Here is a 19277-nt window from a genome sequence, read left to right as displayed (position 1 = left end):
TTAAGTTTGGTGAAGGTTAAGATGTTTCTTTGTTCTACTTTTTATTCTTTTGAGTATATAAAATGCTAGAATATGAAAATGATATCTCATAATATATTTATAATATCTTAAAGTATCTTATAATATGAGTCTTATATTAGAGTAATTAAGGTACTTTAGATTATTTTCTATATTGGTTTGTTTCCTTATTTAATTAGAATTATGACTTTGCTAGTATTTTATCTTTAAACTAGTACTTTTTACCCGTGCGATGCACGGGGATATTCACTTTTTTTTTTTTATAGGCAAATGTTAGTTGTTAGTAAATTAGTCATCCTCAGGGTTCGAACCTTTCACCCTCCACCTTTTATCCTCCCAAATCCTTATGTCCCCTAGTTCTTACCACTTGATTTTTTTAAAATTTGTATTATCTTTTAAAGCTATTTTATGTATTAAAAGAAATAAATCATAAAGTTGCCATTTTTTACTTTTGTTGTTGTTATTTTCCTAAATGCTCGATTGATGGTTTTTTTATATATATTGAATAATTTATCACAGGGAGTTGAAATAACACGAATGTGTTAAAAATAGACACTGAATTATTTTATTCTTTTTTTTTGCAAATGGTCTAATTACATTGAGAAAAAGCTGAGAACGTATCGTTCCAGATTTCCTGTAAAAAGATCTTCAATTCATCATATGGCATTGCGAAAGACTTCTTTGTAACCTAATTTTGAAATACTATGAAAATTATTGTCATCACTATCGCAAATGAGAATTTTTAATCCGTTACGATGCGTGTCTCTAGTATTGTGACCCGTGCGATGCACAGACGATATTCATTTTTTTCATGAATATTTTTTAAATTTGCGTTATTAACTTTATACATAAGAAAAATAAATTTGTAAGTTTTTTCTGTAATGAATGTGTTAGTGTTGTTTTATAGAAGCACAATTATTTTATTTATTTGTGGTTTTCATCATAAATGTTATTTATTTAATTTTGTTTTTAATATAATACTTTGATAGTTTATTGCAGAGATATGAAGTAGCATGCAAGATTTAATAATAGACACAGAGAGAGTTCTCATTTTTTTCATTTGGTATAATTACATTAAGAATACAACTAAGAATAATGATCAGCTATGATGAATTTCATGAATAATAGAAAACAAATGTAATTCTAGAAATCTTTTTCCTTGAATTCACTTCATTTTTCTTTGACGTACCACCACTCAAAAATCACATTTTTTAATCTTCAAATGTCAATTTCAAAAAAAAAATACTTCAAATGTCATAAAATTATCAAATAAAAACTATTTCCTTCAATTCAGACGCATGTATGTTTTTTTTTTTTTTACAACCATTAACCTTTATCAAGTAATATGTGAAGGTTAAGATGTGCATTATTATAAATGTCTTCCTTGAAGATTAAGATATCCCTACGTAAACCATCATATTTAAACAGTGAAGAGTAAAACAGTGAAAAAAAGGGAAGAAAAGGAAGAAATTAGTTAAACTCATTGTCACACCTATAGGCACCTAACTATTCTAGTTTATTTCCTGTCACCAAACCCAGATATAGAACATATTAGTGAGTAAAAAATCCTTGGCAATCAGTTTTAGAAAGTTTTCAACTTCAAAGTTAACCTCATATTTAAATAGTGAAGAGTAAAACGGTGGGAAAAAAAAGGGAAGAAATGCTTGAGACCTGGGTTCATTTGAAGGGAATATTTTTTAAAGTGGAGCATGTTCAGTTATCAATAGTACAGTCAAATATTCAGCTTCACAATGTTCAAGTATACAACTCTCAATGTGAGAGACTCTAGCTTTATATTCATCTCAACAGTACACTCTTAATGAAATAAAGAGCTCAATGTATATATATCCCTACTGGTTGAAGTGAAGTTCATTAGTTCAGCTTAAGATTGAACTCTTTTCTTGCTGATGTAACTTCCAACATTCTGGTTGCATATGAAATGGGAACCATAGTCATCTCTTCACTGTAGGTATTCACTAAAAACATTATAATAATAATAATAATAATAATAATAATAATAATAATAATAATAATAATAATAATAACAACATTATAATTCTCAGGAGCACGATAACTTGCAGCTCGAGAAGGGGTTGCAGGAAAGTTCATGAGCAGAGTCAGGCTAAAATCTGAAATGCAACCATCACCTTTTTTCTAGAAAGCAATATCAAATTATATTCAAAGAAGAAAATATTTGTGAACATCCCTCTCAAATAGGAGATTAAAAGACAAATTAATCTCCACCATAACAATAAAGATCAAGAAATGAATAAGAATATCAGAAAACCCACCCTCCATATTATCCACCCAAAACTAAAATACAAAAGAGGCTGATCTGACATTATAATCACAACCCCATCTCACTTACTTATTTTCAGTGGCATTCAGCACTTGTCCAGAAACCATGTTTTACTTGATGAAGCCTCTCAACGTCAATTATCTTGGTCCGAAGGCAGAAATTTTAATTTTCTAATTCAATCCCTCTTTTATGCCAGTATTCATTTTCTATCAGTGGGATCTCATGTTTCTTAGATCTAATTTCTCTTTCAAGTCTGTTCCTCAGCTGCTTAAAAATGCAACCATTACCTTCTTGGTTGAGGATAACATTTGAGGATATGATATATTTCCCTTCCATATGTGAACTTGGACCACAAACTGGAGAGTAATTCTCTAGCAATCAATGTCATATGAGGTTAGGTGAGTCTAAGAGATATAGTAACTATAGATGATGAAGAAACATTAAAAGTGATTAATTTGTAACGGATAAGACATTATAAGTGATTCATTTGTGTGAAGGAAAACTAAACGTGATTAATTTGTAACAGATGAAAGATATTAAGAATGATTAATTAGTAACATGTGTGAAAACATTAAAAACAATTAATTCGTAACGGATGAGGGAAGTTTAAAATGACCAATTTGTAACGGGTGAATTTAATTTTATGTAACCATTAGTTAATTATAAGAGTTGAAGAGGAAGAACTATGAGTGAGTATTATACTTATAACTTCAAATTATACATAACAACTTTAATCTTGAGATTGATGGCTCCCCATATTTTAACATTTGCCATAGTAATTACTTTTTCCTAAAAAAATATAAACTATTGTGTTTCTAAACTCTTATTTCACATAGGACATGACTACATACCTCAATACAGAAGTTGCAAAAATTCACCATATTGTTAATTTGTGAAATCCACCATGCATTGCATATTTGTGATTGTGAATTATAAGCTACAAATCTGAGCTTTAAAAATGTAACCTATGAACAAAAAGTAATTTAAAATAAAAAAACAAAAAGGAGAAATGATACAAATTTATTAAAATATGTCTTAAAAGTGATGATATTTCTAACAGTAACAGAAGCCACACTGATTAAAAATCATGCAATTTTTAACAGGAGGAAAAAAAACTGATTTTCTTACTTCTTTAAGATATATATAATATATAATTATGACCTCGAATTTACACTGGCCACATGAGCTTTGAGGAAAATAACTGGGTAGCGACATCAGGAAGAGGCTTCAATAGCTCCAGAAAAACAAATCAAGAAAATAAAGAAAAGGCTCCAGAAGTGAACAACTTATGTGATTTATCAGTAAAAACTTCAGGATTTAACAAATAAACATTCTTAAGGATCGATCCAATATATTCTTCTTTTGATTGGCCCTCGGCCTTCCATCTCTTTGCATCTCCTTATAAGCATGTAATTTAAAATTTGTTCAGCATACTTGACAGCGATTGCAACTGACAAAGTGATTTGGTTACAATGGAAGTTGAAGGATTGTATGAGGGTTAAAAATTGATGCAGTCAATCTATATTAGTTATCTAACGGGGTGTAAAATTAACTGACATTTTAAGTTACTTGGGAGTGAATTTTTTTTATATGTGGAGCTTAATGCAGCAACCTTATTGCTTTTTGGGCTAGAAATATTATGCAATTGAAAGGAATAGAAGAAATAGATTTAACAGGTATGAAGGTGAACTTACAGGTTCCATTAGCTTTTGACTCCTGTTGATTAACACCCTGATCAGATTTGAGTCAGAAACCTGCTGCTATATGTCATTGTTGCGAGTTCAAAACACATAAACTGCACCCAGCAAAGAACAACCTCATAAAGTGGATGAAAATTTTATCAGAAGAAAAGACTGAAATCCAGTGATGAAGGAATAAGACCCAATATACGACTATATGGAACAAATCATGATAGAAAGTATTACCATGAGAAGAATTGACCATGTATTCACATGAATGAAATTCAATGCTAGCTGAATATATCCTCTGTTGCATGGGTATGGCTGTTTTGGCCGCGTACCCGTACCGGGTACGCATACGCTGTGGATACGTACCCGGTACCTACCCGTTCCAAAAAAAAAAAATGGTTCCTGGGCTCAAAACGACGACGTTTTGCCTTTTTTTTTCCTGGCTCAAAACGACGACGTTTTGCCTTTTTTTTTGCATAATTTATTTATATTTAAATATTATGTATATTTTATTATATATTATATTTAAAAAAATATACATATATCTAACGTACCCGTACCCCTGTTTTTTCAAAAATCGCGTACCGCGTACCCAATACCGTACCCGTGCAACACAGAATATATCTAAACAAAATGAAATATTGAGGATAGTTTTCATTTCACCTCTAAATAACACGGTCTAAGAAGAAGCACTTATTGGATCAAAAGAGCTTACAATTTGATCTACTACATGAACAACGCTACTTCTCTATCGGTCATCCATCCCTTTTCATTGTCCCTACAGCAAAAGAGATTAGAGTTAATATCAGAAACAAATCTTCTTTGTACCCAGCATAGACTACACGAAACTTGAACCTGCAAATTATAGAAGTTTCTTACACCCCAGCCACAAATCACTACTCAACTGAATGCTTTTGCATCTTTCAAGTCAAGAGCATTGATAACAAAAATATTTTATGTAGAACCAAATCAGATGTAACGAACACATGAACAGAGATGCATAACACACTGTTATAAGTTAATGTTAAAAAGTTTGAAGACAAAAAGAAGACAGTATAATGCTTGAAATCGTGCCGAAACTCTGCTGGAGCAATCCCCTTCCGCCACCATCTTCGCTCCCCCTGCGTGCATCTATCTATCACTCGCTCTTCCCCCACGAAGCCACACTCATTCTTCATCTCGCTGACGGAGGTGACCTGTGCAGTAACGAAAATTAGAAATTTGTTACAAATCAGAAATCCATTTTCGAAAAGGTGAATGAAGTCCGATCTGGAAATAAAAGATCCATACCAAGGCTCCAACGTCTCCATCAAAGCCTTCATCAAACCCCTCCTCTCATTCAGAAACCCTAACATCCATGCGAGCCTCCCTCTTGCCGTCGCTCCTGCCATCGTCTCGATCTTTTTCTTTCTTCGATTCTTTTCCCTATTTCTGGTGTGTGTGCGACTGTGCGGCCCCCTATTTGTCTAATAAGAAACCGAGCAGTTACAAAGGAAGCAAAGGGAAAATAAAACGGAAGGTTGTGGAAACGGAAAAAAAACCAAAAAGAAACGTAAGAAAGAAAGGGGAAAGGGCTGAAGCCTGAAGGAATATGTGATTGAGGATATACGGCTGTGATTGATTCTTTAGGAAATAATGTGTACTTTTCCTAAAATATCCTTGCTAAAAATTAGATTATAGTGCATTGAATTGTTGAATGACAAAATTGCCCTCCAGGCTGCAAGAACTCTTCTTTTATATATATTATAGATGAAGTTAATCATTCACCATGTAAACCTAGTGCACTCTGTTTCCACTTCTATTCTTCCTCTTTATTTCAATTGCCCCCATGCCACCACTAAGTATGTAGATTAATTGACACGAAACTGTTCTAACTTAAACAGGGATTTTGGGTTCAGCACCGGACACATGATAACAAACAATGAGAATTAATATAAGATTTCTTTCAGATTCTAAGCCAATGGGTTGAGATAAGATGTATGACATAGGCACATGAGATGATATTGAAAAGCTTTTCACTTAATTATATTTTTGGTGACTAACTATAAATAATTTCCAGGATAAGATATTAAAATTTAAAAAAGATTTTATTTTTTGTCATACTAAATTACTCTCGTAAATGATAGTTCAAGTAGTAAGTGTTATGGGACATATGAGTTGGGTGAAGGAGGTCCGGAGATCAATCCTTGCAATTTATTTTTCCAACGTACCAAAAAAAGTCTCGACAAGGATTTTTTTTTTCTTGTTACAAAAGGATAAATGTCTTCTTCACAAGAAATTAAGATTTTTTTATACGATACAATTTCCTTCGTGAAATTGGAAACGATACACAAAATTTGTAAATATGATTTTGATCCCTGACAGGTGTTTTAAATTTAAATTTTAAGATGAATTGAAGAGATGTGCACCTGATTGTAAAATTTGTTTACATAAACATCTAATAAATTTTCATCAAATCACAAAATATATTTTTATTTTAATTAAAATAAAAAAATGAATGCAAGTGTTTATCCTAAGTGACATGACACACATCAATTAAACTCTTTTAAGATATGATCACAAAATCATAAAATATATTCTCTGGTTGGTTGAATTTAGATATTTGATACCTTTCAAAAAAAATTAGATATTTGATTTTGTTGTAAAAATATCTAAAAGAAGACTTATTATTTACTACACTATATAAAGAAAGAAGTGTGAGTTTATTTTTAAAGCAGAAATTAGGGAAGTGAGGGTTTGTGATCCTTGTGTTGTCTCTCTCGTTCGATCCTCGTCTCTCAAACAATGAGATTCAGAAAAAGAACAACAATGGCGGTGGCGGTGGCGATGGAACTCGAGAAATCGAAATCAATCGACGTTGCTCTGAGCTTCACAAAACATTTACTCTCAAAACAAGATTATCTGGAGAAGAATCTCGCCGTTCTCTCTCCACGCTGCACTTAGCGTCATGGTCGCCGGTTCAGAAGGCCACACACTCCAAGTGCTTCTTTCCTTCCTCCGATTTGACTACGTCGACGACCTCACCACCTTCTTCTCTCGTCTCGTCTCGTCTCCGCGCCGACGTTGTTGCTTCACATCATCTGTGTTTTGCCAATGGAATGTGGGTTGATAAATCAGTTTCCCTTTTACATTCCTTTAAACAACTCATGGCCACTCATTACCATGCAGTTCTCAATTCACTTGATTTTCAGACAGAGGTAATTACTTTCATTCTCTGTTCCTATATACTTGTCACTCTACTCTGATGTTTTTTTATTAGCTTAAATACTCTAGGGGTCCCTGAAATTGTACCCCGTATCAAAATAAGTCCCTGAAAAAAAAAATTCCGATTCCGGATCCCTGGAATTGTTTTTTTAATCAGAATAAGTCCCTACACATGTTTTTAGCCTATCTGGCAGATTTTTTGCTGACTCAACATTTACACGTGGCTTTTTCATTTATTTTAAATACACATGGAATAAAAAAAAAATTAAATTTAAATCTAATTAAGCTATCTACCTAAATCTAATTAACCTAATTCCCAGAATCCCCAGAAATTAATCATGTTCATCACCTCCTCTTATGAACTTCATCTTCTTCATGAATTCTGAAAAAATCCCAGAAATCATTAATTCTCAAACAAAGTCAATCTTTTCACACACAATCCTAGGACCAAACATATGCAAGCACAAGTATAGTTGAATTGAGAATGAAAAACCAGAAGACAAACAAACTAGCGTTGGGTTCTCTGATTCTCTCTCCACTCTTCATCTCCATCTCCATCTCCAGATGCCCATCACCCCCACCACTCTCTTCTCAAACCCCTCTCTTTTCTAGTTTTCATCTTCCACCGCACCTCCCACTACAAACACAACACAACTTCTTCCTCCTCCTTCATCTTCTTCTTTCCCACTTCCCCAATTTCTGAAACCCTAAATCTTCAACATGAACGAAATCTGAAATCGAATCAATTCCTATCAGATCTGTTGAGGAAAAACAGAGATTTGTTTGGATGGTTGAGATTTGGCTTTGAATTGGGAGACTGAGAGAGAACGAGGGAGAGCAAGAGAGAGCGGCAACCAACTTTCAGCCATTGAGAGCGAGAGAGAATCTATGAGTGTCGTCGCTCCTTGCTGTTACAGCCTTAGCCACGCGACCAATCGCACCGCCGCTGCTTGTCTTTGTTCACTCTCTCTCGATCTCATATTGTGTGTCTCACGCAATCTCTGTTTCATTCTTCTCTCTCGATCTCACATTCTGTGTTTCTCTTGGCAGAGATGCTCTTTTATGGTAGTTTCGTGGTGAGGTTGTTGCTCTGTGCAGGTGGCCAGAGTATTTTTGTGTGAAAAGATTGATTTTAGGGATTTTGGTTTGGTTTGGGAATTTTGGTTAGTGGTTTTAATTTAGGGATTTTGGGAATTAGGTTTAATTAGATTTAGGTAGATAGGTTAATTAGATTTAAATTTAATTAATTTTTTTTATTTTTATTCTATGTGTATTTAAAATAAATGAAAAAGCCATGTGTAAATGTTGAGTTAGCAAAAAATCTGCCAGATAGGCTAAAAACATGTGTAGGGACTTATTCTGATTAAAAAAACAATTTCAGGGATCCGGAATCGGAAAAAAAAAATTTCAGGGACTTATTTTGATACGGGGTACAATTTCAGGGACCCCTAGAGTATTTAAGCCTTTTTTATTTGTTGTCGAAATTGATATATTAGGAAGTTAGATACTAATTTTTTAATCGTAATAATTTTAAGGGTTAAATATGTTTTTGTTTCTGTAATTTGAGCGAGTTTTGATTTTCGTCATTCCTTGCTGGCATGTAGCTTGCCAGGCGTGCGGCGGTGCTGATGTGGCACGCCACGTGTTTAAATGAGGGACGGAAATCAAATTTGTTTCTTTAATAAGGGACCTAATCTAAACTTAACTTTTTAATCCTTAATCATGAACCCACACACACACTTCATCAAATTTCGAGAAACAAGCTATTTCCAAGATTTCTTCATCAAAAAAGCATGAACACAAATTTCTTCATCAAATTTTGAGAAACAAGCATGAGCCCAGATTTCTCCACCAATCAAGAAATCCCAAATTTCAACAAATAAGCAACCCAGATTTCTAGAAACCTCCTTAATGATTTTGTATTATATTAAGGAGGGAGTATTAAATTAAATTGTTTATGAAAATAATACTAATTTCGATTTTGATCTGGTTTTGGTTTTGAAGGGTGATCAAGTGCTCAGTGAAGTGAATTCATGGATTGAAAAAGAGACTAATGGCCTTATTACACAGCCTCTTCCTCCCAGGGCATTAGGCAGATTAACCAATCTTATCTTTGCAAATGCACTGCTCTTCAAGGCTGATTGGAAACACCAGTTTGATGGTATCACCACAGAACTTGATTTTGACCTCCTTAATGGCACCTCTATCGAGGTTCCCTGCATGACAAGCAAGAAGAGAACACAGTATATTAGAGCTTTTCATGGTTTCAAAATCCTCCGTCTTCCTTATAAACAAGGTAGAGATAGGAAACGCCTCTTCTCCATGTGCATTTTCCTTCCAGATGCAAAAGATGGACTTCCAGCTTTAATTCAAAAGTTGTCTTCACAATCTGCTTTCTTGAAAGGCAAGCTTCCTCGCCGAAAAGTGCAAGTTAAATCCTTAGGCATTCCAAGATTCAATATTCCTTTTACATTTGAAGCTTCTAATGTGCTCAAGGAGGTTGGAGTCGTTTCCCCTTTCTCTCGTCATGCCAATTTTACAAATATGGCAGAGGTGAATTCTCCTTTGGATAACTTATACGTCGAAAGCATTTTTCACAAGGCTTTCATTGACGTAAATGAAATATCCACTGAAGCAACAGCAGCGAACACTTCTACATTTAGGCTAATACCACAACTTGCACCTCCCCCCGCTGGTATAGACTTTAGTGCTACCCACCCTTTCCTCTTTTTGATCAGAGAAGATTTCACCGGAACAATCATCTTCATTGGGCAAGTGCTCAATCCCCTTGATGGAGTAGCCATGCCGGAGAAGGTTAGCAATCTCAATTTCTGATTTGTTATAACGACTCTTCATGATATTCTTTATTATGCTGTAATGGAAGGAATAATTAAAATGCTAACAACCCTTTCCTCTTCTTGATCAGAGAATTCGTGGTAGCCGGAGAGATTTTCTTCGTTCTAAATACCGAGTTCAATGAGGTGGGAGGGTTCAGGTAAAACAGTTGATTCTTAGTTTTTCACCATTCTATACTTTTAATGGTGTCATTTTTCAGCTGCAACTCAATATATTTATCCTTGATTCCTTTCTGAAGTCCCATCCTTTGATGTCCTCAATTCTTTTTAGTATTGAACAAACCCTTTGGTAACATAAGCCTAAGTATGAGGTAGGAAAAGTTTGTGAGGATGTTTATTGTAAGTATGATGTTGATTTTGCATCTCAATCAAACCCTGATTGCCACTCATGGAAGGTTTTACTGCATTTTGTATATCTTTATTTGTTACGTTACAGTACCTGTTTGAAGCTTAGATAGTCATTTTAAAATAGCTGACTATTTATTTGTCAATTTTACAATTTCAAAAGAGCAGAATTGATAATAGAGTAGATAGATGGTATATTAGGAAGTTAGATAGTAGTTTTAATAAAACATAATCATTAAGGAGGGATTATTAAATTAAATTGTTTATGAAAAAAATATTAATTTCGATTTTGATCTTGTTTTGAAGGGTGATCAAGTGCTCCGTGAAGTGAATTCATGGATTGAAAAAGAGACTAATGGTCTTATTACACAGCCTCTTCCTCCTAGAGCATTAAGCAGATTAACCAAGCTTATCTTTGCTACCCTGACATATACAAGTCTCTTTATTGTCCTTACTCTTCCAGCACTCTGAAAGATATGAAGATTACATAGATCAATATGTGTTGAAGGGCTACAACAAACTTTGCCAATTGTATGTTAAAACAAATGAGGAATATGTTAGTAAAGTCCGATATTGGATTCTGGAGAAGAAAAAGCTGAGCTGAATTTATTTTTTTCACAAGCATTTTGATGAGTTCTTTGATTACTCTTTTAAAACATTTCATGCAAAATCACTGGTGAGATTGTGATTGTGAGTTTGGGGGATGGTGCTGATCTTCAACCCCTTAAAAAAATATAGCTTCTTCCCTTTACATTTTCTGTCATCAATGATGGGTCCCCTTTTGAGTACATAATGAAGGACCTCTCAAGTTCGACATGTTCTCCACTAAGATTAGGGTGTAAAGATCAATACTTAAGTTTGGGAAAATATTTGTTTTATTTTCCATATTTACTAATGATCAATATTGTTCTACCAAAATCTTTGCAAATGCACTGCTCTTCAAGGGTGATTGGAAACACAAGTTTGATAGTATCACATTTGAACTTGATTTTCACCTCCTTAATGGCAAGCAAGAAGAGGACACAATATTAGTTAATTCTTAGTTTTTCAACATTCTATACTTTTAATTGTATCATTTTTCAGTTGTAAGTCAATGTATTTACCCTTTTCTTTCTGAAGGCCCATCCTTTTATGTCCACAATCCTTTTTAGTATTGGATTGACCTATTGGTAACATAAGCCTAAGTCTGATGTATGAAAAATTTATGAGGATGTTTGTGATAAGTATGATGTTGATTTTGCATGTCAGTCAAACCCTGATTACCATTCATGGAAGATTTTACTGCATTTTGTATATCCTTATTTGTTACGTTACAGAACCTGCTTTCCGTCCTCTACTGTGATTGGGGCATGGCTTCTAATTTGTGGCATGTCCTTTTCCTATTTTATTTTCATTAATTGTTGAAATTCATGTGAATCTCACTAAATTGGAAGTGACATCCATATTTTTAAGGAAAAAACTTAAAGTCCATTTCCTTACCTCATTGCTATCCAGTTTCCAATAAAATAAAGCCGCGTGGCTTTTTATTTCCATTTCAAATAATAATGGTTAATGGATTCAAACAATCTTCGTTAACCTCCGATCATCTCGATCTCTATTATTCATCCTCATCAGAATGTCTTTTTAAAGTAGACATATCAGAGAATGCAAAAATCCTAGTAACATAGTAGGATTAGTCATTGCAGCCTATGTCCCTTGATGTGAGGAGAACTCCGATTTCTTATGACCTAGCCACATCTTTTACTCCCCCTCCCTTTTTGTGGCCTCCCGTCACTCTCTTTTTTCTTTGTAACAAAATGGTATAACGAAAGTCTTCCTAACGGTGTGATTATGCGGATGGACTTTTCCTTGTCTTTCCAACAAGTTGTACCAGAGTTGATGGTTGGTGTGACTATAGTGACAAAAACTTGTATCGAAAGTTTGTAGTGTAGTAAATTCAAACGGACTCTTGCATGAAGGAACATGTTAAAAATGATAATATAAAACAACTGATGTGACTCTTACCCAACAGTTTAAACTTTTAGAATAATTGATTCCTAACATATACGATAAACTCAAATCCATTAGAGCATCCTCACCTCATATAGAAAAGCACCCCACAAAATAAAAAATAACCACAATGCCAAAAACTAATAATCATAAAACCCCATCACAAACCATTCACAATACGAACGCTGATCTACCCAATATTTACACAATCTAATTTTCGAAAGTAACAGGGAGAGGGAGAGCCTATGGACCAAGGAAATAAGACACAAAGAGAACCGAACACCACATCTCTACCAAAAACCCTAAAACGTTGGGTATATGAGTCACATATGTAACTCACATTTAACCAATGTGAGAGCCTATAACTCACTTGAATTCTCAACATTCTCTTTCTTAAGAGCGAGTTACTACCATATTACCATTCTCCCCCTTAGTGGAAGCTATCTCACTTGCTTTAGCGACGATTGTATAACGACAACAAGGTTATTGTCGTTAAGTTAATCACAAAATTAAAAACATTGTGTTAAGTAGAAAGTTGTCGGTAATGATTCATCAATACCGACAATTAGAGGTTAAAGCCGCATCGGATCAAAGACCCACGTTCGCGACCTTGCTTTTCCTTGTTTCCCACCTTATTCACTCGTGGAACCTGTGATGAAGTCGCCACCACCATTCCCTGAATCCTGAAGATTCGTGTGAAGGAGAGAGATCTCTCTGTTTCTCTCTCAGAAATTGCGGAAGGTAAGTTTCTCGATCCCAAATCTCCACTCCAATTTAGTTTCTCGTTCCTCGATCCTCAATCTAGGGCTTTGATCCAAAATTTCCACTCTTTGATTCACGTTCCCCAATCCTCAATCTAGCTTCTGGATTTGAAATCTCTGTGTTTTGATTCGCCAACGCTCTTTGTTCAGATTGCAATTGCGTGCTTATTCGATTCCAACATTCAAGATTTTTCCACAACGGTTTGATGTCAGCTTCTCGACATCGTTCATCCCTGGATTATGGTAGGAATGAATAGAGGATGATTCAGAACAACAAGGTCCTTCAAGATGTCTTCAACAAACTCAAAATCACCAAGGTAACTTCTCTCCCTAGAACAAGTTCTTCATAAATTACGATGATCATTGGAAAATCAAATTTTGCACTACTTTTGGTAGATATAATGTGTTTAATTTGTTGCTGAAATTAGAACTTTGTGATATGTTACAACTTGCCATGATTTGCTTATATTACTGAATGTCATCATAATTTAGTAGCCTTTTGATGAAACATCAATTATAAAAGTGCTAAACTCTTCATGATATTTGTATGTCAGAGGAGTTCCAACTTACCCTTTTTAGAACTGGTGGTGAGTAGAATCTATTTGTTGAAATTAAGTGTTAGAGTCAAGTCCCACATCAGAGAAGTCAGGGTAAGAGGGAGAATTTATAAGGAAATGGATGCATAAAACCTAATGCTTTAAGATTTTGGGTTAAGATGTGGTGTTCAAGATCTCCTTAGCGTCTTCCCCCGGCCTTGACCCATGAGTCTTATTATAAATGAAATTGGAAAAAATATTGAAGGCAGAAAGAGTATAGCAACTATCAAGGGGATTAGGTTATCATTACGTCTTCTAAAAACACTAATGGCGCCAACCTCCACCGTTTCATCACCAACCTCACCTTCACTCTGTTCCACCCCCAACCCACCCTGCGACCTACATCCGCCAATCCTTCCGATCGAGATCGTGGAAGAAATCATAATCAGGCTTCCGGTGAAGTTCCTCTCGCAACTCCGCTGCGTCTGCAAGTCCTGGAACGCCCTAATTTCCGATCCCAAATTCGCCAGAAGGCACCTTCGCCGTCTCAACCGCCGCATCCTCCTCGTAAGGTTCAGCGAACACCGCTCACATAATATCAATTTCATGTCGTACCCACTCCCCTCCGTTCTCAAGGCGGCTGCGACCACCATTGGCACACATCATCCGTTGAAACACCACCGTGAATATTCAGTCGTTGGCTCCTGCGATGGCATCATCTGTTGTTGGAAGTTCATCTGCGAATTTGGTCTTAACTTTTTCGTATGGAACCCTTCTACTCGGAAATTCTGGGAATTACCGCTTTTGGAACAAGACCTAGAGTCATATTCGATTCTTACGTGCGGGTTTGGTTACGATCATCTCTCTCAGAGTTTCAAGGTGGTTGTGATATTTTTTTTCTAAATGTTGGGCACGCGGTTGCGAAACTCTAACTCATGTCACTCAAACTTGTGTCATGGTTCATACTTTGGGCTCCAATTCTTGGAGAAAGATTGAGGATTTCCCTGGTGTCCCCTATCAACGTGGTAGTGATGGTGGGAATTTTGTGAGTAATGCTGTTAATTGGTTGGCACGCGATACGGCGGGTATTTTTTCTCTTGATTTGGGGAAGGAGACTTATGAAGAATTTTTGCAACCTGATTATGGAATTGAGGTGGATTACAAGATCTTGGATGTCACGAGAGATTGTTTGTGCATACTTGCTAATTCAGATTTTTGGGTTATGAAGGAGTATGGGAATAGTGAGTCATGGACTAAATTGTTCAGTTTTTCATCAAACTTCTTATCTCGTGTGCCTTTAGACTGGTATCGGTTTAGGAAGCACCACTTACTTTGTGTTCTGGAGAATGATGAATCACTGGTCTACCCTGGTTGTCGGAATGTATATGTTTATAGTCACAAAAATGACACTTTTAGGAGGTCTCGTCTTGAAAAAAAAATTGGTTTGATGAAACACAGGCGTCTTGTGATTAAAGATATATATGTTGAGATGGAGAGTTTGATTTCACCTTGGTAGATTATGTGTGCTTTTGCACTTTTGGATAACATTCCTCGGAATATATCAACTACACTTTATGTTCATTCTTCAATTAGATATTTGTAATTTTTTTTATCCATTTTCTCCTTGCATACCATTATATGAGTTCTTTTTTGGCATTTATGTATTCTGATGTTAGTTTTTTATGGCGATGTATTTTACTATGAAGCGGGATCACTTATATGCAGTCGCAGACACTTGTATAACACACTTGTCATGGTCATAGACTGAAACAAGTGTGGAACACCTCTTCATAGTGTATGAATGAAAAAAATTGTCGTTTGATACTTGAGCTTACACCTTTTTTTTGTTGAACATCTTTGAGATACTTATATCATTAGAAAATGTTTTTATAAAAGCTAACCATAAAAGAAATTGCTATATCTATATCATTAGCATATTGTCATAGGGGATAAGGTTATCATTATATTAGTTTTGTTATCATATTCTCTCAAAGCATCCTAGTTGCTACTCTGTACATTCTCAAATGCTTTTTTCTCTAATACTTCATATAATGTCATCTACTATCTATGATTTTCCAATGTTCTGTATTTTCGATCATAGGATAAAACTAATTTTACTTGTAGCTGTGACAATTGAAGTGGACATGTTAGTGAAAAGGATTGTTTATGGCAGGGTAAGAAACAGTCAAAGTTCAATGCTTTGGAAACTCCAACTTCATTTCTAGAGAATGAAAAGGAACTCCATACCAAAATTGTAGAGCAGGAGAGCAAAGTGGAGGATAAATGGATAAATCAGAGTATTGCTTTGCAGAAGGTAACTTATATTTTTGTTGACATTACTAAAGAAGAAAATAGATTAGGGTTATTATTGTTCAGATTCATTAGCCTATATATGCAAACCTCTTGTGCAACAGACTTTTAAGTGAACCTGTCTTTGTGATTTTGAGAGAAGAACCATGTGTAAATAATAAGAAGAGCAAAATTTTATTGTTCAGATTCATTAGCAGATTATTGGAGTTCCAGATACATGCTTGTCCCTTAATTAGATCGGACTAGCCTAAGCCTACCCACCAAATGTTTATAATAAACAGGAAAGCAAGCTACTTATATTCTTGTGGGAATAACGTTGTTGCTACTCGTCAACTGAACAATTAGTTTTATAGAAGAAAAAATGCAGGCCTGCTGCTGCAGCACTTATGGCTGGTCTTGCTTCCAAACAAATTTATAATAATATAAGTAATAAATTTTCAGTCATTTTAATTCTTTGAATTGTTATCCTTTCTAAAGTAGCTGGAGGTTGCTTAATGTTAACCAAATTCAAGTAAGGATCAAGTAGTGAAGGCATGATCGTGTTTACTAAAGTTAAGCCTTGGAATATATAAACTAATGCTCCTCGATCAACTTAAGTTGGCTTCCATTTATGTTAATATAGTTTAAAAAACGATTAACTATTTTGTTTCTGGTGGGTGGAAATGATTGGGTCTAGATATGTTTGCTTAGCTTCTATGGAATCACCTGATTGTGACTTGCAAGTTGCAACTCTTAACTTTTTCTCTTCATACCCTTTCAACATTTTCTTCATCTCTATACCTATTCTGTACACCTTTAAGTTCTTTTCCTTCTGCATTAACCTACACAATATGGTTAACACTCAATTTTGTGTTGATTACCTTGGTTGCATGATTGATGCGGAAAAAACCAAGAATGGCCAATTCATTAAGTGTCAAATCCCTTGATATTGCAGCAGCAAAGGTATATATATGTTATACAGTGCAGGTATAGAGTGAATAGTACTGTGACATGGAAAATATTATTATTCTTTTGATTTTTCTGCATTGTCATTCATCGTCCTCCCTACTAAAATCAAAGAAGAAGATAGTGTTGTTAAAGAGCAACAGGATGACCAATAAGCAAGAGGTAACTAATTATGGATTGGATGCAGTGCTCTTCTTTTTGTTAGGATTTCCTAGAAATGATGGATAAGAGGAAGTATGAAATTATGGCTGCTGAACCTGTAGATGAGGAAAGAAGCAGAAAACTGGAGAACCCAACAAAAAGATTTAAGAACTCAATAGAGGTAATACAATAATACAAAGTAAAAAAATCTGCTACTCGCAAGCTAGTGCTTAGGTGCATTTCTATTCTTCCTTCAGAATATTTGAGTTATGTGAGATAGTGTACTTTTAATGAAAATATATAATGTGAGATATTAGATTCTAATGCTTTTATTGTCATAAATTGCATCTCATTTTAGTGGAACTTATTCTTGAATATGCTAATGAATTGAATGGTAAGGGCACTGGTGGATGTGCAAGTTTTATGTAGGGCTGCAACTGTGCAAGTGTAATTTTTAAGTTTTCTGACAGCTATGAAAGCAATTTCCCCAAAAAGTGTTTTACAAAGGGTCAATTGTTCATTCTAAAAAGTATGTTTTAGCGGCAATAAGAAATGCCGGAAAGAATGGCTGCTGCAAGGCGATTATTTTCCCCGGCCATTCAGGAGGTCTTTACCGGCGGCCGGGATATTTGTCAACAAAGCCTTTAGCGACCCCGATGCACTGGCAGAAATGAAGGCGCCGGTAAACATCATAACAGCCATTTTTATTGCCGTGAAAAGCGATATTTATTGCCCGCTAAAAAGGTTTTTGTTCACCGGTTTGAGCTCGAAGAGTGGAAAATGCACAAACCCCCTACCATATGCTTTAATTCATTTTTTATTAGAAGAATTGAGGGCGGTAGAGATCAAACTAGATTGATTTGTCATATAAACTCCATTCCATATGAGGAGTAAATTCTCCCAAAAGTTTAAGTTGTTTTGGGTAAGAATCACATAAATAATTTTATATTATTATTTCTAATAATTCCCCACTTGAGAATTTATTCTCTAGTGTTTATCCCTTTAATAAAACTACTTCAGCTTTTGGGAGAAAAATGTGGATGCAATGTTACATTTTACATTAGTGTTGGCCTAACCGACAATATTTAGGGCCCATAAAACATACACAAATTGTAGAGACATACTGCATATAAACATTTATTTTGAATTTTTGATGTATCCAACAAGTGGCGGACTAGGAATTTGATATTTAAAAAAGGCCAAGAATCCAAGATTAAAGAGGCGCCAAAAATCAAATAATATACATACATACAGAGATTATAGGATATTTTTAAAGCTCATATATTATAGGTAGAAAAATAAAAATCACTTGTTTCTTCTTTTAGATAGGTTCTTGTTGGTTTCTTGCTAGAGTTTTCCTCTATTGAGGAGATATATTTCCTGAACATTTTCTTCGTCTCTATATTTATATATATTTTACTTTCGAAAAAAATATAAATACAAATTAAGAAGCTATGGGGCATGACACCCATGTGTCCCCCCCTCCCCCTGTCCTTGTTTGTAACAGTGTCACATTGGTTAAGCCAACACTAATTAAAGTCAGAGCTAACGCTAAGCCTCATAACTGGTATCACTCTTGCAGTTACATGCTTCCATAAGTTGAATTGTTTTTAATTAAAAAATAAAAGTTTTTCACATGGTCTCTACAGTCTACTAATCCATTCTTTTATCATCCCATCTTCCGTCAAGAGCATAGTCAGACAATATGTTTTCACCTACCCTAGCTTGCACTAACGACGTGGTAACGTTATTTTACTATTTTTTTTTTTTGAATTTAACGTTATTTTACTATATGTGTGTTGAAATGAAATTAATGTGAACACATCTTTATCCCTTAATTATTGAACTCAAAATTTGTAACGTTTCACATCACATTTCCTTATCCCCTTTATTTTTATATCTCCCTTTCGAATAATAAAAGAAAAAGATTGCCTCTCGCTCACGTAAGATAGTAAATTAAATCATATTATAATTAAAAATGATAAATCGCACTACAACAAATGCAAGTAAAAGTGATGTGTGTATACTTTCAAAAAAAAAGTGATGTGTGTATAGTATTAGCGCGCACCTAGCTAGCATTATTGTTGTAGCATTCTCCTTGTGCTCTACGTCACCATGATAAAGCACCAATAAGAGTTCTAAATGATCTCAATTTTGTATCCTGAGAGTGATGCGGCATCATGTAC

General features: G+C 34.7%; 1 protein-coding gene and 1 pseudogene across 1 annotated transcript; both read left to right on the top strand.

Moving 5' to 3' along the window:
• Positions 1 to 6831: 6831 nt before the first annotated feature.
• Positions 6832 to 10189, top strand: LOC130720329 (serpin-ZX-like; annotated as a pseudogene).
• Positions 10190 to 13953: 3764 nt separating this feature from the next.
• LOC130729519 (F-box/kelch-repeat protein At3g23880-like) lies at positions 13954 to 15276 on the top strand. The gene has a single exon (XM_057581293.1). It carries the CDS (start codon positions 14651 to 14653, stop codon positions 15209 to 15211), a length of 561 nt encoding a protein of 186 aa, XP_057437276.1. The 5' UTR covers positions 13954 to 14650; the 3' UTR covers positions 15212 to 15276.
• The last annotated feature ends 4001 nt before the right edge of the window (positions 15277 to 19277 follow it).

The sequence above is a fragment of the Lotus japonicus genome, chromosome 1 (assembly GCF_012489685.1).
Source record: "Lotus japonicus ecotype B-129 chromosome 1, LjGifu_v1.2".
NCBI classification, from domain to species: domain Eukaryota; kingdom Viridiplantae; phylum Streptophyta; class Magnoliopsida; order Fabales; family Fabaceae; genus Lotus; species Lotus japonicus.
The sequence above is the reverse complement of the archived record's forward strand: the minus strand, read 5'-3'. Positions and strand labels throughout refer to the sequence as shown.

Coding starts and splice junctions, on each gene's coding strand:
- LOC130729519 (XM_057581293.1), top strand. CDS start 14,651: ATGGTTCATACTTTGGGCTCCAATTCTTGGAGAAAGATTGAGGATTTC.